Source organism: Podarcis erhardii, assembly GCF_964252035.2.
Source record: "Podarcis erhardii genome assembly, chromosome: 11".
Taxonomy (NCBI): Eukaryota; Metazoa; Chordata; class Lepidosauria; order Squamata; family Lacertidae; genus Podarcis; species Podarcis erhardii.
This window is the reverse complement of record NC_138501.1, coordinates 28,466,003-28,488,601: the sequence shown is the minus strand read 5'-3', so window position 1 is coordinate 28,488,601 and position 22,599 is coordinate 28,466,003. Positions and strand designations below refer to the sequence as shown.

The 22,599-nt window shown below is 40.9% G+C and overlaps 1 protein-coding gene across 1 annotated transcript in view; it reads right to left on the bottom strand.

Annotated features, from left to right (window-relative positions):
- EDIL3 (EGF like repeats and discoidin domains 3) overlaps positions 1 to 22,599 on the bottom strand; it is a 235,883-nt gene that overhangs the window by 90,243 nt on the left and 123,041 nt on the right. Inside the window, exon 4 of the mRNA XM_081881217.1 lies at positions 9,698 to 9,826. Within this exon, the coding sequence (XP_081737343.1) occupies positions 9,698 to 9,826 (129 nt within the window). The remainder of the gene's footprint in view (positions 1 to 9,697; positions 9,827 to 22,599) is intronic.

Below are 22,599 nucleotides of genomic sequence, written 5' to 3'. Positions count from 1 at the left end.
CAGCTAAGTGGTTATAGGATTTCAGCCTTAAGCTGTACCCTAAAGGTTTCTGCACACTTACCTTTCACCTGCTCTTTTGAGGCCTGGTCTATAAGTTAAAGCTCCATTTTCCCTAAGAGAACCTGTACCTGGAAACAGCAGGGCAAAAGCGTGGTTAAGCCCTTATCTGAGAGAGTCCCATTGCACATGGTGGGACTTGCTTCCCAGTATACATGCCTAGGAATGTGCTGCAGTTTTCTGTAATAGCATATACTAGTTGTTCTGCAGGAGCATATAGTGGGTTAAAAAACAAAAACAAAATTAAACTCTGAAAACTTCATGAAAGTTGTTGGTTATATTTCTTGTGCACAAACTGGCCTGTCAGTACAAGAAAGGTTCACACAGAATACATTTGGAGATGCCTTAATGCAGAAGGTAAACTCAATTCCTGCAAGATTATAAAGCCATCATCCTTTAGCAAATATCATTTCAAATCCCCTTGTGTATAATAGATGCTTAGCTACATTTCAAACCAGCAAAATTCTCTGCCAAAACCTTTTATTAAAAGAAAGGAAAAAGCTTAAATTTGTTTCCCCCCCCCAAACCTTTTAATTCCAATAAAGCCTTCTTTCTGCACAAGGACAGACATAAGAATGTCTCATTGTGAAAGCCCTCATGTTTATAGGATTGCCCTCAGATGATAATGTGAATGGATTCAATAAGTCTGTTTCCTAAATGCTAAAGTCTTGTGGGAAATGAGATCACAACAGCAGTTAAGCTACCTTCAGAAGCAATATACCTATGAACACCAGATTCATCCAACTGACCCATTCCCACAGAAGTGCAGAGATAAACAGCAGGGGTGTTCAGTTGTTTTCATGTTCTGCTTGTAAGCTTTCCAGGAGCACCTGACTACCTTCTGTTAAAAATGGAATGTTGGACGAAGTGGACCTTTTATTCTGATTACTTCTGAAAATGGCAATTTATCATCATAAGGTAATCAAAAGGAATGTGAAACAACATCAACACTGAGAAAGAAAGGTTGGGGATAGTGGGGTGGAAACAGCCAAACCATACAATCTAAGCCATCTGCTCAGTCCAAAGGGCTGCATTAAAAATACATCATGGGGTAATTTGCATATTTTTATTTAGCACCAATGACGAGCATGACTGATTGGCATAATCTGATGGACATGCATTTCTTCTATCATGCTGTTTCTGTTTAGAAGTTTCAGTATCTTTTTAATTGCTGGATGATTAAGCCAAGAACTCAGAGCAACTATTCTTTATAATAGCTACATGGATAATGGTTAAAATGAATTCCACATGGCAACTTCTACGCATGGTAGGTGTAGCCTGGATTGTAATCAGGATTGTTTGCATCACATGGGCAGTTTTATGGCATGGTGTGGTTGAACATACCATGCATTAGTTTCAACTGGCCTCCACAGGAACACAAGAAGCTGCCTTCTACCAGATCAATTTGCCCATTTAGTCCAGTTTTGTCTGCTCTAACTGACAGCAGCTTTCCAGGATCTCAGCTCAAGCAATGTGCTTTCACCCTGGTGGAGGTACCATATATTGAGAATGTGACCCCTTGCATGCAAAGCCTATGTTCTACCACTTAGCTATGATCAATCCGAACAGGACTCGTGTGATATGTACACCGACGCCAAGCTTGCACTTCCCTTTCAACAATAACTGGGTGGCTCACATGCAAGAGTCCAGCTAAAATGCAAGATGGAGCAGCTTTTCGATTATTACTTGAATTTCAATAAAGAAATTGCAGAAAGTTGAAATACTTTCCCCATAATTAAATATAATAGCTTTGCCAAATTATGTGCAGCTGAATCAGATTTCTTTTTTCTTCAGATAAACTAGGCTCAGTCTCTCTTTTATTTTGTCTTAAATTAGTCTCTGTTTTCCTCTACTGATACAGTGTTGCATACTGTGTCATGACACAGACATTAAGGTTACCAGCAACCTCCAAATTTAGAAGTCAAGACATTTCATGAGAATCAAATGGCCAATAGGTCATTTTCAAAAAGCTGTCTGAACCTGAAGGGTCTCCTGGAGAGACAAAAAAGAGCAATAAACATTTCCTTCTCTCTGAAGTTCTGGGGAGGAAAGGGAGAGATTGTGCTGATTCAATATAAAATGACTTTTTCACTCTTTATTTCAAAGGAAGAAAACAAGCCACTTTTTGAAAGAGAACTGGAGAAAAACTTATACTTTCTAAGAAATTGAAGGAAACGGATAATGGAGAAAAATAAAATACACTCAGGGCTGAGATAATAGCTTTTGCTTGTTTGAATAAATAATCTGGAGAAAAACTGAAAATATTTACATAAGTTACACACTTTATGATAAGTGTGCTGTACTGAGTGATAAAAATGAGAATTAGCATATAAACCAGCATTTGGTCTATTGTGTGAGCCTTTCTCCAAGCAAACCCCTATTGGTGGAAATAACAATTTCTTCCTTTAACTGAGGATTTCTATATAATGCTGATTTTGGAGAATTATTTACTTAAGCTTGAAGCGTTTAAAGGCGCTACCTTCAGAATGTGAAGTATACAAAACCCAGAAGTTCCTGAATTCATGTAGTGCTACATTGTTAGAATTGGAACTGGACCTCATACAGCTGGATTCTAATTTCTGCACAGCCACTCTGGGTGGCCCTGGGCAAGTAAATTACTATTTCTCAGATTTGCTTTCCTTTTTACAATGGTATCATGACGAGTGAGGAGGGAAATAAATTAACTCTATGCACATTTCCCTGAGTGCCTTGGAAGATGATTGGGATACAAATGCAACAGTGAATTACCTCAGTAGATATATGGATGATGCAAACAAAAAATAAATATACAATTCTTGTCAAAATTGTACGGCTGATATTCATTATCTAAAAAGATTTGTTGATGCTGTTATGTTTGATTTCATGAAAACATCCTAATTTTAGTCATATTTATTGGCTTTGTTCAGATGCGTGGTGATCCCCTCACCTGCTGATTGATACTGGGAGAGTTATTTCTTTAGGTATTTGGATCCCTAGCCATTTAGGGCATTGTATGCTGGTATTAACACCTTGAACTGGGTTTCATAGCTCATTGGCAGCCAGTGCAGAACTTTCAGTGACACATGGTCCTATCAGGCTGCCCCACTCAGCAACCTAGTAGTCACATTCTGCTTTAGGTGTAGCCTTTAGACCAGGGGTTGGCAAAGTTTTTGTGGCTTGGGATGGTTCACGGTCCCACAGACACTGCGGTGGGCTGGAGCACGTGCGTACACACACAAACGCTATTTACAGCACTCCTTCTGGTGTGGAGGAGGCGTGCACAGCTTCCCATTGGCTGCAGGAGCTTCCTGCAGCCAATGGGAAGCTGGCCAGCATCGTGGAAGGTGGTCACCACTCTGCTCCACACTGGTTTAGTGCAGTGCACGGGAGCCGACCTAGCAGGCAGCGGGGATCCATGAGCTGGTTAAACAACCCCCATGGGCTGCTTGTGGCCCATGGGCCTTAGGTTGCTGACCCCTGCTTTAGACCATCTTCAAGGGTAGCCCCATACAAAGCACAACACACTAGCCCAATGAATTATAAGAAAATAGATGCAGCCTAAACATTACAACTTTCTGGCAATCGGAGCTGTTTGCCAGGGGAATGAACTACCTTGGAAGGTGGTGAACTCTTCTTCAATGAAGGTTTTTCAACAGAGGTTGGATGCCATCTGTTAGGGATTATTTAGCTGTGATTCCGGCATTGCAGGAGGTTAGACTAGACAACCCTTGGAGTCCATTCTAATGCTAAACTTCTATGATCAATGAGAAACTTTTTTTTTTAAAGAAACTGAACTAATTCTAAGTTTCCATTGCAACACAGTTTGGGGTTTTTTTAAGCATATAAACTTGCATTAAAATGTGCATATTAAATGCATATTTAGATTTTCAAGCTGATTTTTACATATTTATAGACTAATGCAGAAAGAGACAATGGAAAGAGATCTGTTTGTCTACCTCTAAATGCATGTCATGTCTTGCTTAGTTGTTATTTTGGGGCTAGATAATATTTTCAAAGACTTTGTTCTTTTGGAATGGTGAGGCAACAGTCTACAAGTTAACTACATCTTTTTTAAAAAATAGAACACTGAGATTATCCATTATATCACTTGTCATTTTCTTGAATCAATATGATGTATAAGAAACTGTAATTGATCTAGTGACTGAAAAATGTCAATGAATATTTATAAGAAAACTGTGAATATCCTGCAAATGTGGACTTGGGAGAGCACATCTTTTTTTAAAAAATTCTGTCCTGCCATGTGATACACCAAATCTTCATGACACAATGCATGTGGAAGGTGCTGAGAGATTGCTCCAGATGGTTGTAAGTTGCCCACAACTCACTTCCATAAAGTAGAGTGCTAAACACATGCCTGGTAGACCTTTGCTTTGGTATTGGATGTTAGCATCATATTCTCCCATACCTACATTGCTGTAGCTGCCTTGCCAATAAGCTTATCCAGCTCAGTATCAATAGAGAGGCTGCTGTTCTGCTGAAACTGATGTAGGAAGCATAGGGGCACTACCATAACGGAAATCACTTACAAACTTGGAAGATGGGCAGGTGAATGGTTGTGGCTGCTGTTAACAGGCCATGTGACAGCGTTGCCAGTGTGGATTTAGGTACAGAGTTGGCATTTGGACTTGCTGCAGGTCTGGCCCCTGTATTTGGGATTCTCTTATGTGGCGTGTTGTTGCTGGTGAGTAGTTGCTTTAGGTTAGGAACTGTAGATAAGCAAGAGCAGGCCTACCATCTTGGACTGCCTATGAGAGAATAGTATCATTGTCCTAGATCTGTATGCCAATTCCACTTAAAAAGTTGAAGGAAATTGGTTATGTGGCTAGAGTGATAGACTTGTACTGGGGGAGACCTGCATTTGACATTCCCTCTCACAGGGTGATCCTAGGCCTTACAAGGTTTTATTGTGAACCAAACAATGGGGTGGGCCCACGTATGTCTTCCTGAGCTCCTTGGAGGAATCATGGGGTACAAAATGTGAGGAATAAAATTCAGGGAAGCAGAGAATTGTACAGTTGCAAGATAGCTTTTAATGAGGTGGTTAAGCATAGAATCATAGAGTTGGAAGAGACCACAAGGGCCATCGAGTCCAATCCCCTGCCAAGCAGGAAACACCATCAGAGCACTCCTGGCATATGGTTGTCAAGCCTAATGATCCTTCCACTTCTACCCCACTAACCAGGTCATCAACATTGGTTAGGACCAGATCTAAAATGGCTGCTCCTCTTGTTGCTTCTCCCACTTTCTGGACAATGAAGTTGTCTGCAAGGCCAGTGAGGAATCTGTTTGACCTTATGCTCTTGTCTGAGTTTGACATCCAACAAATATCCGGGTAATTGAAGTCCCCCATTACTACTATCTCCCTTCCTTTTGCATGCTTGGCCATCTGTTCCAGGAAGGCATCATCTATGTCCTCCGTTTGGCTTGGGGATCTATAGTAAACTCCCACAATGAGGTCACTGTTATTCTTCTCTCCCTTAATTTTGACCCAAATGCTCTCACTTTGGTTTGAAAGCCTAGGAATCCTTTAATACCTCAGGGTGTGTCTAGAACAATGCATCTGTTGCACAAGGTCTGATAATGGTAGAAATCAGCATGGGTTCTCATCTGCACAATTTGTTTCACAGCTCAGTGCTAAATTATATCACATTATTAGCAACTGCATTCGAGGCATCTGGGATTTCTTTCCCACCCATACTAATTGCAGTTCAATTTATGACCCCTCACAGTGGCATAGAGAATATGTACCTATTGGTATCACCAATGAAGCATCAGGAGCTTTTGAGGGATATTGAAACATTAATAATAAGCCACAGCTGTCAAGCTCAGCATATGAATTCAGTAAAAATTAATAGTGATATGCTCTGCAATTTACATATTAATTGTCTACATGATCCAGTACATGAACCAAATGTCAGGGAATCACAGAAATATTCATTTTGAGATTCATTGGCATGATTTTGTCAGTGTTGTGTGATAGGTTTTCTAATTATCTAGTTTAATTGATCTGGTTGGATAATATTAGATATTACAGTTTGAGATAAACTAAATTACAGGTCGACACTCAGCAATCTGAATTCCAGAAGAAGCCACTTACTTTGGAATGAGGTCACTCAGCTTCTGCACACAGCATAAGTTTCAGCAGAGCACATACCTGAATTCCAATGAGTTCACAGACAAGGAAGCAAGGAGGAGATATTTTATAAGCCTATATAAACTTGTTAGCAAGGAATTGGACAAAAAAATGCACCACCCTGGAGAACTAGATTACTCTGTGTTGATGCATTTAGGAAAGGAGTTCAGCTTTCTAAAATGCTACAAATATAGCCTGAAGTTCATTTATTTACATTTTGGAAACATATATATTATATTATATTGTTAGTAGCTGACAGAGAGTTGTGGTATCCAGTCAAAGCATAATCACTCCATTAGTCAAGGTAATGTATGCTGGAATGTTTCAACTGAAAAAACAAAGGAACCCAAGAATGACTGGGGTGAGGTACTTCACAATATTGATTATAGCTTTAATTTTGCACCTACAGTGTCAATGTGTTATCATAGTTCCTCTTTAAGTACAGTATTGATTTTCTAAATACCAGTCTACAGTAAGAGATAGTGCAGATATTCTCCTAGTTGAAAAAATGGTGTTGTGTGATATTTGCTTCTGAAAAAGGTATGCATATTCTTAAGAAATTGGGGGTGGGGGAGGCAAAAATAAAGAATCATTGGTAGTAAAAATGGTACTGTACATGTTCACTTTGAAGTTACTACAGGATTGCCTAGCTTCCCTTTGCTCTGACAACTCTATTTCTATAAGATTCTTTTAAAATTAAGAATATGAAGTGGGCCGTTTTGTTTTTTGTTTTTTTTTAAATACAATCCTGATAGTTGTGAGAAACTATGGTTGTGTGAAGTAAGCCGCCTCAGCAATTCCCATAATTGGCCAACACATTATATTTGTCCATTTGAACACATTGTGGTTTTCCAGTTTTCTGATAATTTGTTGGCAATGAAATGACCCGTTATGAATCTGACTGAACACAGCTGGAGTCTACTTTCACATCTATTCCGTGGCAAAGATGGCAGTATAGAAGGCTAATTTATCTGCGCATAATCGGCAAGTGGAGCTTTTTGGGTAGCTACTGGTCCTTTACATCAAGGTCCACAGTAGTTGGGGAACAACTTGGACAGGATCCTTGTACCAGGAAGCTTGTTCAAATATGTACTTGACCTTTGCCCATCCAGACTGGCAACCAGAGGAGGACTAGCTGATTGTGTGGTGAAAATCTTGAATTCTCCTTAAGGGTTCTATTCTGCCCTGTCTACAAATGGCAATAGTTTGTCTTTTAAAGCAGCAATCTTTGGATTCTGCTGTATTGAAGAATCATAAGTCAGTGCCCGATATTCCATTTTTTAATATGATGCTTAAGCATTTATTGGTGACCCAATTCAAAGAATCCCAAATGAAACTGATTAACTAGACAAATTTCAGCCTGGATTCAGGCCTGGTTTTGAAACAACTGAAGTGCAGTGTTGCTGCTAAAATCTTAACAAGGGCAAGAATCTGGGATCATGTGACCCCATAAACGTATCAGCAGCACTGGCTACCAATCCAAGGGCTATCACATATAGAGCCCTAAACAGCTTGTGACCAGACTACTTGAAGCCCCAACACCTTTTACGCTTACATGTTTGTCAGCTGTTTCGCCTCTCTTGCATGTCTTAGAAGAGACAGGTTGGTGGCAACATACAAGAAGACTTGCTCACCTCAGGAGGTAAGGTTCTCTTTTTCTTTTCCACTTCTAGCAACTGACAATTTTCCCTTTTAAATGTGTTTTTGAATCTTGTTGCTTAATGCATTGGTTGTTAGTGCTGTCCTGTGTGTTTTTTGTTTTTGGCTGCTTTTGGCTTTATTAACTTGGATTTTCATGATTGGGTTACTATTGCTTTTATATTTAGTTTTTAATTACAAGCTTCTTTGAAAGACTCATTTGTACAGGGATAGGCAGGTATAAAACTTTTCACATTTTAAAAAAATGTGTGTTGATCATCTCAATATATGGTTTAGTTACCAGGTGTCACTGGACTTGTTTTATCCTGGTGGAGTCAGTGGTTTCCACATGTCTATGCCATTCTTGCTGAGAGACAAAACTGGGTTCATGTTTTGCTTCTTGCTGCTGTGTTGTCTAAGTCTGGAATGAGAAATCTGTAGTCCCCCAAATGTTGTTGGACTACAACCCCCATCGTCCCTGACCATTGGTCATGCTGTCTGAGGTTGGTAGGAGCTGTAGTATAATATCTGATGGGCCACATGTCCTCCATCCCTCCTCTAAGCCTTCCATGATGGAGAAGACCTAGCATTGCTCACATGGAGAAAACAAGCATTAAAAGTCCTTCATCTTTTTAATCCAAAAATCATGAGAAAATGTGGTGGTGGTAGAAGACTAATTCATAATTTAATAGATATTTTCCCAAGTAGTTATAACAAATTGTAGGTAAAATGAATGCTGTGCCTTCAGCCTAAATGTTAGAAGCCCATTGCTTTTAAATCCAGTGTGTTCATTAATAAAGCCCTCAGGAAAGTCTTCCTATTGAATTAAATAACATGACTAAGAGCACCTGTCTCAGGCTGGTATTAAAATGGGTTGAAAGAGCGAATATAGGGGAAAACCTATTAGCATAAATATCTGCTTTTTACAACCCTTTTCATCTCCAGCTATCATTAACCAAATGAACTGCTGACAACATCAAGACGAAACCACGAGCCCTATGGCAAATCCGGCCACATTCCACTTTTCTGACACCCAGTTCAACTCATCTTTATTTTATGACAAGGAATCAAGTTCTTCTAACTGTGTGTGTGCTTAAAAAACACATACTAAGGAAAAAGAAGAAGAAATCATTAGGTTTCTCCCCTCCTCCACCATCCTGCCTTCAGAATTGAGCCCTTCTGAACAACTAGGATACAAGTCTGATCGGCCACAAGGTGATGACCAGAATCAGCACTTGGCACCAGGTTCCAGTGAGTCTGACCAGAGCACTGCTGATGTGTGTTCTGTGTCACCCATTTAAAAATGGTTATAGCCTGGCTGTCTGAGCAGCACTAGGAGCTATGCTAATTCCCTAACTCCCCTGACTAAGCATCAATCTGGGGCACTGTGAGACCTTAAAGTAGTGGCTGCACTGAGCCGCATAGTGCTGTTTAGCTTGCCACCGCCCTGTAAGCCCACAAGGTCCATGGATAGAGGAATCCTACCAGTCACTTTTCTTAAAGCTCCTAAGACTGATAGCCAACCTTACCAAAATATATGAAGAAGATCAATCAAAACAGTAATAGTTTTCCAAAGCTGTTGGCTGAAGTCCATAAAATTGTACCAGCACACCTCTTTGTAGGATAGGAGTTGTATCACCAATGTGTCATCACTTGGTGCACAGGATTCTCTCCATTGCCCCTTTCCCACTGAAATTAGGCTTGAAAGAAGCATTAGGTTGCAGTGTGTCCTTGTTTAGAGTGTGTGTGGTGCCCACAGCATTTTCTCTGGTTTGCAAAGGTGCCCACAGGCCCCCAAAACTCGGTCACCTCTGAATTGCATTGTAGTTCTAAAGGGGCAGAAGAAGAAAGTATTATATTGAAACTTACTGTGCTGGCAGTGGATCCCATTAAACCCCTCTGGGCATTTGCAGATATAGCCTATGAATGTGTCTCCTCTATAGGCTTCACTAATTTCACATATTCCACCATTATGGCAGGGATTAGGAATGCATGGCCCTGAAAGATAAAAAAGAATGAAAAGAAAATGACACATCAAATATGAATGCAGGAAAGACACTTTGCTACCCTTATTTCACTCAGTCATCAAGTGATAAAGGTAATGCGAAGACACATCTGCTCAGGAAGTATTAACCCACTAGCAGGCTAGGGAAATCAGCACAGTTTTGAAAGGTTCAGTCCATACTGATTCAAAATACTGAACAATTGTATCCAAATATATATGAAAACCTGTTCGTACCATCCTGCAAAATTTGATTACCATATCCTCAGAGGTATCCAATTGCATAGCAAACAAACAACTTTCCAAAATATATAATATATTAGTAATCATTAGGGCTTTGCATGGCTCTCCCAATCTGATTCAGAGCTTGATCTGGTGCTTTGGAGTGGCCCCAATTCAACCCAGGATGATGCAGACTGAATGCAGGGGAGGGGGGCACAATACATGAAGCCTGCCTGTGTCTCATTCTTCCCCCTGTACCCACGGCTGCCTCAACATGTTTTGTTGGCAACCATCTGTCTGGGGAGACAATGGAAGAATATGAACTTTCAGGGGTAAAGTCAAACCATTGGAGAGTCACAGTGCTGGCTGTGACCCTAGAGACTGATACAGGAAAGACTTGACTTTTGCTAAATCCCAGATTGACTCAGTTTGGCTTGGGATCCAGCTCCAGTAATCATTGTTGTTTACAAGAGAGTCAAATAGTGTAGTTTTCCTTAACACCCTTTCTGAATAACACATGAAAAGGTTGAAAAGAATGGATTTGATCACCGCCAGCATACAATGTTCATCATCAGACAAATGGGCATTGATACAGAATCATAGAATCATAGAATCATAGAATCATAGAGTTGGAAGAGACCACAAGGGCCATCGAGTCCAACCCCCTGCCAAGCAGGAAACACCATCAGAGCACTCCTGACATATGGTTGTCAAGCCTCTGCTTAAAGACCTCCAAAGAAGGAGACTCCACCACACTCCTTGGCAGCAAATTCCACTGTCGAACAGCTCTTACTGTCAGGAAGTTCTTCCTAATGTTTAGGTGGAATCTTCTTTCTTGTAGTTTGGAACCATTGCTCCGTGTCCGCTTCTCTGGAGCAGCAGAAAACAACCTTTCTCCCTCCTCTATGTGACATCCTTTTATATATTTGAACATGGCTATCATATCACCCCTTAACCTCCTCTTCTCCAGGCTAAACATGCCCAGCTCCCTTAGCCCTTCCTTATAAGGCATTGTTTCCAGGCCTTTGACCATTTTGGTTGCCCTCCTCTGGGCACGTTCCAGTTTGTCAGTGTCCTTCTTGAACTGTGATGCCCAGAACTGGACACAGTACTCCAGGTGAGGTCTGACCAGAGCAGAATACAGTGGCACTATTACTTCCCTTGATCTAGATGCTATACTCCTATTGATGCAGCCCAGAATTGCATTGGCTTTTTTAGCTGCCGCGTCACACTGTTGGCTCATGTCAAGTTTGTGGTCAACCAAGACTCCTAGATCCTTTTCACATGTACTGCTCTCAAGCCAGGTGTCACCCATCTTGTATTTGTGCCTCTCATTTTTTTTTGCCCAACTGCAATACTTTACATTTCTCCCTGTTAAAATTCATCTTGTTTGTTTTGGCCCAGTTCTCTAATCTGTCAAGGTCGTTTTGAAGTGTGATCCTGTCCTCTGGGGTGTTAGCCACCCCTCCCAGTTTGGTGTCATCTGCAAATTTGATCAGGATGCCCTTGAGTCCATCATCCAAGTCGTTGATAAAGATGTTGAATAAGACCGGGCCCAAGACAGAACCCTGTGGCACCCCACTAGTCACTCTTCTCCAGGATGAAGAGGAACCATTGATGAGCACCCTTTGGGTTTGGTCAGTCAGCCAGTTACAAATCCACTGAGTGGTAGCATAGTCAAGACTGCATTTTACCAGCTTCTTTACAAGAATATCATGGGGCACCTTGTCAAATGCCTTGCTGAAATCAAGGTAGGCTACATCCACTGCGTTCCCTTCATCTACCAGGCTTGTAATTCTGTCAAAAAACGAGATCAGGTTAATCTGACATGACTTATTTTTCAGAAATCCATGCTGACTATTGGTGATCACAGCATTCCTTTCTAGGTGCTCACAGACTGTTTGCTTAATGATCTGCTCCAGAATCTTCCCTGGTATTGATGTCAGACTGACTGGGCGGTAATTACTTGGGTCCCCTCTTTCCCCCTTTTTGAAAATAGGGACAACATTTGCCCTCCTCCAGTCTGCCGGGACTTCGCCTGTTCTCCAGGAATTCTCAAAGATGACTGCCAGTGGTTCTGAGATCACATCTGCCAGTTTTTTTAATACTCTTGGATGCAGTTCATCTGGCCCTGGAGACTTGAATACATCTAAACTAGCCAAGTATTCTTGTACAATCTCCTTAGTTATTGTGGGCTGTGCTTCCTCTGCTGAATCATTTGCTCCAAATTCTTCAGGTCGGGCATTGTTTTCTTTATCGGAGAAGACTGAGGCAAAGAAGGCATTGAGGAGTTCAGCCCTTTCTGTGTCCCCTGTTTGCATTTCACCATCTTCTCCTCTGAGTGACCCCACTGTTTCTTTGTTCTTCCTTTTGCTACGAACATACCCATAAAAGCCTTTTTGGTTGCTTTTAACCTCTCTAGCAAGCCTGAGTTCATTCTGTGCTTTAGCTTTTCTGACTTTGTGTCTACACGTGCTGGTTATTTGTTTGAATTCCTCTTTGGTGGTTTCCCCCCTTTTCCATTTTTTGTACACATCCTTTTTTAATCTTAACTCAGTTAAAAGTTCTTTAGATAGCCACCCTGGCTTCTTTAGGCACCTTCCATGTTTCCGTCTCATTGGTATTGCCTGAAGTTGTGCTTTTACTATCTCCCTCTTAACAAACGCCCAGCCATCATGAACTCCCTTTCCTTTTAGTATTACTGTCCATGGGATCTCACCCAGCACTTCCCTAAGTTTTATGAAGTCGGCTTTCTTAAAGTCAAGAAATTGAGTCCTAGTATGCTTGGCTGCTCCTTTCCGCTGTATAGTAAACTTCAGAAGAGCATGATCACATAGAATCATAGAGTTGGAAGAGACCACAAGGGCCATCGAGTCCAATCCCCTGCCAAGCAGGAAACACCATCAGAGCACTCCTGGCATATGGTTGTCAAGCCTAATGATCCTTCCACTTCTACCCCACTAACCAGGTCATCAACATTGGTTAGGACCAGATCTAAAATGGCTGTTCCTCTTGTTGCTTCTCCCACTTTCTGGACAATGAAGTTGTCTGCAAGGCCAGTGAGGAATCTGTTTGACCTTATGCTCTTGTCTGAGTTTGACATCCAACAAATATCCGGGTAATTGAAGTCCCCCATTACTACTATCTCCCTTCCTTTTGCATGCTTGGCCATCTGTTCCAGGAAGGCATCATCTATGTCCTCCGTTTGGCTTGGGGATCTATAGTAAACTCCCACAATGAGGTCCCTGTTATTCTTCTCTCCCTTAATTTTGACCCAAATGCTCTCACTTTGGCTTTGAGGTTCTAAATCTTGGATCTCTTCACAGGTATACACATCCTTGACATATAACGCCACTCCTCCTCAGAGACCACAGAGACCACTGAATTCCGAGTACCTCTTTAATTACAATACAATAATCTTTATTGTCATTGTCCCATACAGAACAACGAAGTTGAAAAAAAACTACATAAGACATTCAAAAACCAACAAGCCTGCTATCCCAGCTATCCCAACTTGGTTAGCCCTAAAAACTCTGATACCCCATTTTTAAATACAATATACTCCCATAGAGACTCCTTACACTGCATTTAAAACCAAAATCACATTTGGATAGAAACTGTTTTTCAGGAGACTAATTGTTAGTTTTGTTACCATCAAATCCCTCCTAAGGCTATCTTTTAAGGTGTATTGCTAGAAAGGCAAACTCACCCACAGAAGGAAGTAGGGTGTGTAAGGATGCGGGTGGGGGTGGGGGCAGGGGCAAAGACAGGCTCTGTTAAGAATCATAGAACTGTAGAGTTGGAAGGGACCCTGAGGCTGATCTAGTCCAACCCGAACCTGCAACTTTGGTGTTATCAGCACTTTGCTCTAACCAACTGAGCCAAGGATTCACATACATTACTAATAAACTTTTTTTCTGGCAAAGATACTAGCACCTGTTTTCACTGTTGAATGCAAGAACATCACACTTTTGAATGTTACTTGCCATTGGAATGTAGACCGCATGCTATGAAACACAGAGGGCCCAACCAAAAAGGGGAAAAAATCTCCCCAGAATTGGTTAAACAAGAGGAGAACAGCAAACTGCAAGGTCGGCCCACCTATGAGGCAAGGTGAGGCGATAGCCTCAGGTGGCAGGATCCACAGGGGCAGCAGATCCAACCTCCAAGGAATGTACTGCTCCCTGCTGCTGCTGACAGTGACTGCAGTGTGCTCCTTGGATGCCAGATCTGCTGCCTCCTCAGCAATCCTCCCCTGTGTTGCCTCTATAGCAGCCGGTGGGCAAATAGGAAGCACTGCTGGTCTCTTCCCACTCCTAGGGAGAATATGATGGGGATTGCCCTCTGGAGTCTCCTGGGAGGGGGAGGAGCAAGGCAGCAGGGAGGCTATCATGGTGCAAATGCACCAGCAGAACCAATTTGGTGCTCTTGCCAATGTATTTGCACCACAGAGAGGCCCCCACCATCTTGCCCATCCCCTATTCCCTCCCGGAAAGCAGCAGCAACTCAGCTGTCAGGAGGTCTGGTGAGTGCCATTGCCCCACTACACTGTCTTCTACTTGCATTCTCCCACCTGCTCTAGAGGGCTGGGGGGCTATCCAGAATAGCATGGGGCTTGGCACAGGGGGATGTAGTGTGGTTCAAGAATCGAGAAAAGTTGCCTCCATTCCTCAGGGGTCACCTCCAAGACCCATCCATTTATGGCATCCTTCTGTGAAAGAGGGAGCACTATGGATCCAATCCATAATCTTCATTATATTACAGCATTGACAGTATATGTTTCTGTATTCTGCATTATTCCAGTGCCAATAAGCTATGGATGGAAACCAACTTTCCATCAACGTGTTTATGAATCCTTGCTTTGCCTATCCAGCATTGGATCATAGCCATTGGTTTGCATAAAAACCTGACAAATGATGAAGACTCTTTACCTCAAATGTTCCTCCTACAAAGAACTGGCAGTCAATTCTGGTAGTATTTAAAAAAAATGATTACATGGTTGGAAACATCTGAAGTGAGCTCTTCACAACCGCTTCTAAATTCTCCACCACAATAAAGAACTAATCTTCATTCCTTGAACTACAATGGTGTGCTTAAAAAATATGAAAATAAATATATGTTTGCCTACTTAAAATCGTATTTTATTTCCTGCCATTTAATTTACATATAAATAAAGACTAGAGGTGGAATTAATTAACATTTACAAAATTGTACATTTCCATATGTGTCACACTCTATATAACAATTTCCAGTTTTCTCTTCCTTATAAAAGGATTGTTGACTCTTTACACAAAGTGGCACTTATTCAAAATTCAGCTTGGTTCAGAATGCATTTTCAGAGGAACAACGAAAAGCAAGAACAATAGAGCACAGGCAATAGTGTGAACCAGAAGCCACTGTAAATCTAGTTCTCTGTGAACATTTGTCAACCCCCTAATAAGGAATTTGTCACATAACAAATGTTAATAGAGTTTATTATAGAAATGCTAATAGAGTTTAATAATAAAATGTTTATTTCAGAAAGAAGAAGACATATATGGCTTGCTTTCTATCTGTAATGCCCATAGCGCTGTGAGGTTTGCTTGTTTGTTTTGTTTGTTTTAAATTGCTCTGAATATTTAACTGAGAAATAAAAACTGAAACGGATGAAGGCTTCATTTGACTCTTCACATTAGGCCAGACCACAAAAAAAACCAGACAATGGAGGAAGGTCAGCTAAAGCATTTCTCTAATGAAAATAGGGATGTCCAATTCATTTCTTTATTTAACTATTTAACTATTTATACCCCACCCATCTGAATGGGTTGCCTAGGTCACTCTGGGTTGCGTCCAACAGATATAAAAAACATAATAAAACATTAAACACTAAAAAACTTCCCTATACAGGACTGCCTTCAGATGGCTCAGGGGTCGAATAGCTCCATAACCACCAACATTTCTCCAATGAAAATAGGGACATCCTAAGGAAAAGCAGGACATTCCAGGATTAAAAAAAAAGCTGAGATGGCTTCTGTAAATCTGGTACTATCCCTGGAAAACAGGGACACTTGAAGGGTCTGGGCTGGAGTAGTCTGCTAGGGAGCCACTTTATTTTCTTCTTTTATTGAGGATTAATCACCAAAGAGCCTAGTTGGGTTAATATGTGTATAATCTCTCCTTCTGGTGCTGCTCCACTTTGGAGAAGCCAAGAGCAAGCTTTATTAACATACTTTATTAACATCTGTTTTCTGTTTTACTTTCTGCCCCCCAAAAAACATGTTAATTAGTTATTTAGTGAATTTGTATTCCGCTTCATTTTTCAACAGAAATCTCTCAACGGTTTACAAATCCCAACTAAAAGGAATCTGTATAAGAAATACAGTACAAATACCACATTCAAAACCAAACTGTACTTCTGCTACTACTAACAGCAATAATTCACATTGTAAGTAACGTAGTTAAATAAATACATACATGTAGACAGTGTACATGAACACACTGGGTGGGGTTCAGCTAATGAGTTCTACACGCAGAAGCCCATGTGAAGACTTCTGCCAGTGTAATGGGGCTTTCTCCCCTCTCTTCCCCTGTGTACCCCCATGTCCCCTTGAGGGTGAGGGGGCTGGGAGAGCCTCAAGCACAGCATGCGGGGGGAGGAGAAGAGGGATCATACTGTCTGGCAAGCTGATATGCTTGCAATGATGGAACAACTGTCAGTGTGCTGTGTTGAATTCTTCCCAGCAGCTGGAATCTGAAAATTATATAGCTGAATCAGCATTAGTATCTGTCAAAAAAAAAAAAAAAAAAAAAGTTGCAGCTTAGACGTTGATCAGTGATTGGTGGCTGGCTCTAGGTGCCATTTTCATTTGCCAGAATGTCCCTCACCTAGCATCAGTCTAGGGCATTGTGGGAAATAAATATGATTGCTGGTCTTGGCCACCCTGCATTGCTGCTAAGAGTATTACTACTGCCTCAGATCAGCTTGAGGGGTCCACCAACAGAGAAGGGAGTTCGTTACAAGTCATTTCACACAGGGCCCCCTCAAACCTTGAGCCAGCCACAGTCTGTTATGGCTTAGATGCTTCAAAACAACAAACAAACTGAAAACTTTTGCCGTTCTTAACAGCAGACTCCAAGCAGTTTCAAAGTTATTTGTCACAAAGCCCGAGGGTTTAGTTTAAGAGAAACACAAAAGTTCCTTAGGTTCAGTGAACTAGTTGCATTGTTCTTCAGATCCTGGACATAGTCAATACATAGCTTCACCTCCAACAGGCTGAAATAAATATAGGATGCTACCTTATTGATCCATTCTGCCCAGTATTTTCCAGTTTGACTGGCAATGGGTTTCCATGGATTGCATTAGACGACTTTAACATCTCCTGTTATACATTCTGTTTCAGTAGGAGATGCCAAGGGCTGAACCTGAAACTTTCTTCATACAAAACACTGATCTAGCTGCCTTCCATTTGTTTAAAAAGCACATGCCAAAATACTAAGAAAGAGCTGTTTTGCCACATATTAAACATCTTCCAAAATCATTCTATGAGAAATATCTTACACACACGCATGCATGTGCATGCACACACCGCTAGCTTTCTTTATTTTTCACTTTATTCTGTATAAAAGCATTCAAGGTGAGTTCTGGCACCTCCCCCCTCCCCCCAATAAAAATAGCACTGCATAAAACTCAGGATGGATATAGACACAGGTTAAAACGCTATAAATAAGTCAGGAATTAAATCATTACAACAAAAAGTGGGGGAGCCTATGTAAAAATCCATATAAACTCTGTTTTGCTCTCTGACGCTATCTGGTGTTGGATGTTTATAACGCATTCAAAACATTACTGTGATGAATGTAGCCAAGTCCTCAGTATCTCTTGTAATCTATGATTTGCATAATGCATAGTTATGGCTGTTCTATTTGCATTTGCAGCAGCATACTGCTTATCTTAAAGGTAATTTGTGTTTTGCATTATTATAGCAATAATTATTCAGTTTGTGTGCTTGAAGCAAATTATTATTTTAGAAAAATCTTTGTTAAATGTTTCACGTCAATAATTTCGTAGGTAGGGGTGTAGTTATACACATCTGAATAATATCATAGTTGTTCGTGTAAGTAACATAACATATTGATTTCAAGATTTCAAAACAAAGGGTTCAATCCAGATGAAATTAGTAATGTTTACGTTCCATCGACTGCAAGTAATTTAAGTTTCAGTCCTTTCAGTTGGCTTTACATATGTCACAAACTGGATCAGGGTCTTGGAGGCATCGGTGTAGCTCTCAAACATAATTTAATATGAAAATATGTATTCAATTGGAAATTCTTCTTGGCATCCATACAATTATATCAACTGAAATAATCCTTAAAATCTGTCCTCAAAACACACAGTCCTACATACCAATTTACAAAATACTGGCTTATGGTTTCTTAGAGCTAGCACAATAACCTTTAAGGCTGTGCTCTTTCAACCACTTTTGGTGTGCTTAGCAAACCCATATCAGTTTATAATTAGATGTATCTTCTGTAACTGGCATCAGATTGTGTGGCTGAAAAGCCCTTTCCCCCTTGAAGTCCAGTGGCTCCACTGGATTCAGAGTTCCACACTAGCAACTGCTCTTCCATTCAGCTCAATGCAAGAGAATGGTCCCTGCTTGTAATCCTCATTTTAGGAGGCACACCAAGAGTAGAAATGGGTATGAATTGATAGGTAAGGAGAGTAGCAGCCCATGAGCCACTTTACTAGGCAAGCAGCAGCAGAATCTACGTGGCAGTCAAGCGGGCAGAGTAAGTCCCACCCATAGCTTTAAGGCTCTACAGACTTCTCTTTATAGAATCAAAGAGCTTCCATTCATATTAATGAGGCCTTTTCCTCATCTTTTTACTGGTTCCCAAATTAGTATTACCATTCTTTTCTGGGCAGAAGCTCTGAAGGAGACCAAGACATTTGGAGTCAACCACCCTCCCTGGCAAGAAGCCCTGTGTGAAATTTCTCCTGTATAATGCTAATGGCCAACTGCTCTTTTATAGCAAGTTCTTCTATGATGTCCCTGAAGTTCAATTTCCAGCAAAAGTCATTTTCGGTATGCAGTATAGTGCTGCTAATCTTATCATTGACTTTAGAGGATATGGTAGACCTCAACTTCCCTTTCGTCCTCTGTTTTTGGCAACACACAAATAAGCAGCTTACATGATGCACAGAAATAAAGATAGCAAATCTTTGGCATACTAGAGGGAACATGCCACCAAGTTTTGTATGTGATTGATATTATACATTAGATGCAGATGAAGTTTCAAAAGCATCCATCTATATAGCAAATTCTTGTAGTCTTGCTTGAAAGCATAATGGGCTTTGGGGATATTTTTTAAAAATAAAAATAAATCAATAGTGCAGTAATACTTTTGTAAGTACCATAATCTTTAAGTAGCTTCTAACACAAAGAGAACAATGGCCTTTGATCAATATTAATGAGCAACAGGATTCAACACTGTGCATTCCAGGCATTTTAATCCACATTCATATAAATAATGTCAACAAGATTAATTGCACACTAAAAGTAATAGATCTCTACAGTTTGCAACTCTCAGTATGACCCCATAGCTAGGACTAGTATGTGCTAGGAGTTCTCAGACGTGTGTGATGTTAGTATTCAGTTAGAATCCCATTCTGCATTGGAAAGATACTAATAAGGTAATCATCAATAAAAAAAGGGGGTGGGGAAGGATGGCAGTTTCTGGGTTTTTCAGATGCTGAAACATCTGAGGTTTTTACACAAAGGAATGAAATGACTGTTTTCTCTACAGGTTAGCAAAAAGGTCTTTAAGGCAGGAACCACGTTACTTCTTGGCCTTGGTGACAAATACAGTCAATTCAGTTCCATAATATGTGCACACCAGGGAGGACCCAACTCTGAACTGGAGATTAAATATTTCCAAATGTGACAGGTAGTTTGGATTTAAAATACAGAGGCTGTCAGATACAGTGCAGAAAGCCATTCCCCCCCCCCCCAGGTAAAATGTAAATGCTGACAAAGGAAATAAATAATAGGAATAAATCAGAAACAGTGTCAAGAAGGATGTGTGGTGTAGCTTAGGGTTTGAGAAATTGAATTTGCGCTAACGCAAAAACAAATGTGTCTGCACATATCTTCATGCTTCCGAGTCTGGTCATCTTGGCAACTTGCTTTCTCCACACACCTGCTCCTGCATGGCATACTGAAAATAACTCCATGAACCAAATCACCATATGCACTACCTTCATCACTTTTAAAATAAGGTTAGTGGGTGTTTTCTACTAGTAAGCATGCCTATGGATGAAATGTAATGAATATGAATTTAACTGAAGTGTGATGCTTACAGATGAAGTATGAATATTGTTTTAACAACTTACCCTAGCTTCGTGGCTGCTACTTTGGGGTGAATAAATCACACACTGTGATTGCATAATCTTCTTTCTCCCCCCTCCCCCAATAACATCTATATCCTAGCCTCGGTTCAAGGAACTTAGAATGCCATAAAAGGAACCTGTAAGATAGGTGAGAATGGGTAAGGGCATCCAAGAGTCACTGAGTGAACTTCATGGATGAATACAAAGCCCAGCACAAATCTTAACACTCTATCCTGAACTCCATATAGAAAACAATTCCAAGCAAAAGCAGAATCATATAGATGGAACAAAACAGGTGGGCCTTACAAAACAAAATACCTTAACTGTTAAAGGGCAGGGTAAAGAGGCATGTCTCCAGCATATAATGAAAGCTTCACAACAAAGATGCTGGATGCACCTCTATGGGGAGAAAGTTCCACAATTTAGGGGGTGGTAACAGAGAAATCTCTCTTCCAGACCATTACCCCCTACATTTTCAAGGGCTGTGGGACTACAAAAAGAGCCCCCTTTGCTGAACTTAACACCCAGCAGAGTCTGTAGGGATGGAGATGGTATTTTGAGTATTTGGGACTTAGCCATTTAGGGTTTAAAACATCCATGTTAGCACCTTGAATTGGGCCTGGAAACAAATTGGGAGTGGGGACATCTCTCAGGTGCATGGGCGCAGCACCCCAGCATAGTTCAAAAGCTTTTGAAGGCTATGGCTTGGGGAAAGACGAAGGTGTTGCTCCAGTAACAATCTAATCAGCACCACTTGTAGCTGTGTGTGTGTGGAGGCTTTCCAGCGAATGAAAAAGCAACTCAGCCCCTAAATGCCAGGAGCTAAGCACAGAATTGAGAGGTAATTACTCTCTGGAGACAAACCAAACAGTAATTTCCCCTTCTTATCTCTGGTCACACAGGAAGGACCTGGAAACAATCCAATGGCAACAGTCGCAACATTAAGAGATCTCTAAGTGCCTTGGAATGTTTGCTGTTGGCTTGACCAAGGTTATTAAAAATAAGCCAGTCTTGAGACCAGAGCTATATATCATGGCAGCACACATAGACCACTTCCCTCCCCAAATCCTCCGTTTACTGCTGATGTGCAAAGCGGCAGAGAGAGGCAATTTGCAGGGGAGAAGTAGTGTGCGTGTTTGTTTTGGGGTTATTTATAATTCCACTCATTGCTGCAACATTTTCTTTACAACCACTTCTGTTCCTCCTTGTCCAGCAAACCTAATTCAGAACCCTGACTAAGAGAAAGAACGGCAGAGAGGGATCAAAAATAGAAGTCAGTGGGCAGGAAAAGGGTAAGGACTGTTTGCCTGTACACTTCAGCTGTCCATTGGCAAGGCTTTGTACATCAGCTTAGAAAATGAGGATCAGGGAATGAAGAAGAAACCATTGGCAGAATAAAATGCATGTTAGCATGTACATACACACACTCCTAGCAGAAGATAGTTGTGTGAACTCTGCATATTGTCCTTGTTAGCCAATGGCACCAAAATTTGGTAGATGTTCACGAAGTGCAAGTTCTCTGAAATTGATGTCTGAAACTCATGTCAGACAAGCTCCAGGTTGTATTCATCCCTAAGGCATTTAAAAGATCACACAGTTTATGTTTCCCCATTTTCTTCTTCAAAAGGTAATGTCACTTTCCAAAGTCAGGTATGCATTCACAATACATAAATGACTTCCCATCAGCACACCACATTACTTGAAAAGGCACACAGTTGAAAGCATTCGCAACCAGCAGAAAGGTTTCTCTCTGTGTCCTCAGACGGTGTGATAGGTAGCTAGCTTTTGTGTGAAGGAACAGAGGCATAGTGAAAGCAGCCAGGGACTTCTGCATTTGCTTGTATTTCCCACTCGGCTTATTAATTTAATATGATCATCCAGGCTTTTCCAGACAGGAACAGAGCATGTGCAAAGGGCACAAAAGCTCTGAATGTTCACAATGGTACACTGGCAGCACAGGGGAAATGTTGAACTGAAATGATTTTCAAAAACTAGATTGAAAAGAAAAGTTGTGCCTCATTTAATCAAACTTCACCACTCCCTAACAATGCAATCCTGTCTTGTCTACCAAGAAGCAAGCCACATTTAGTTCAAATGTAATTGGGTATAGGGTTGCAGGGTGAATTTCACAGACCACAGTCACGCTTCCTCATAACCAGATTTTGTGCTACAGTGATG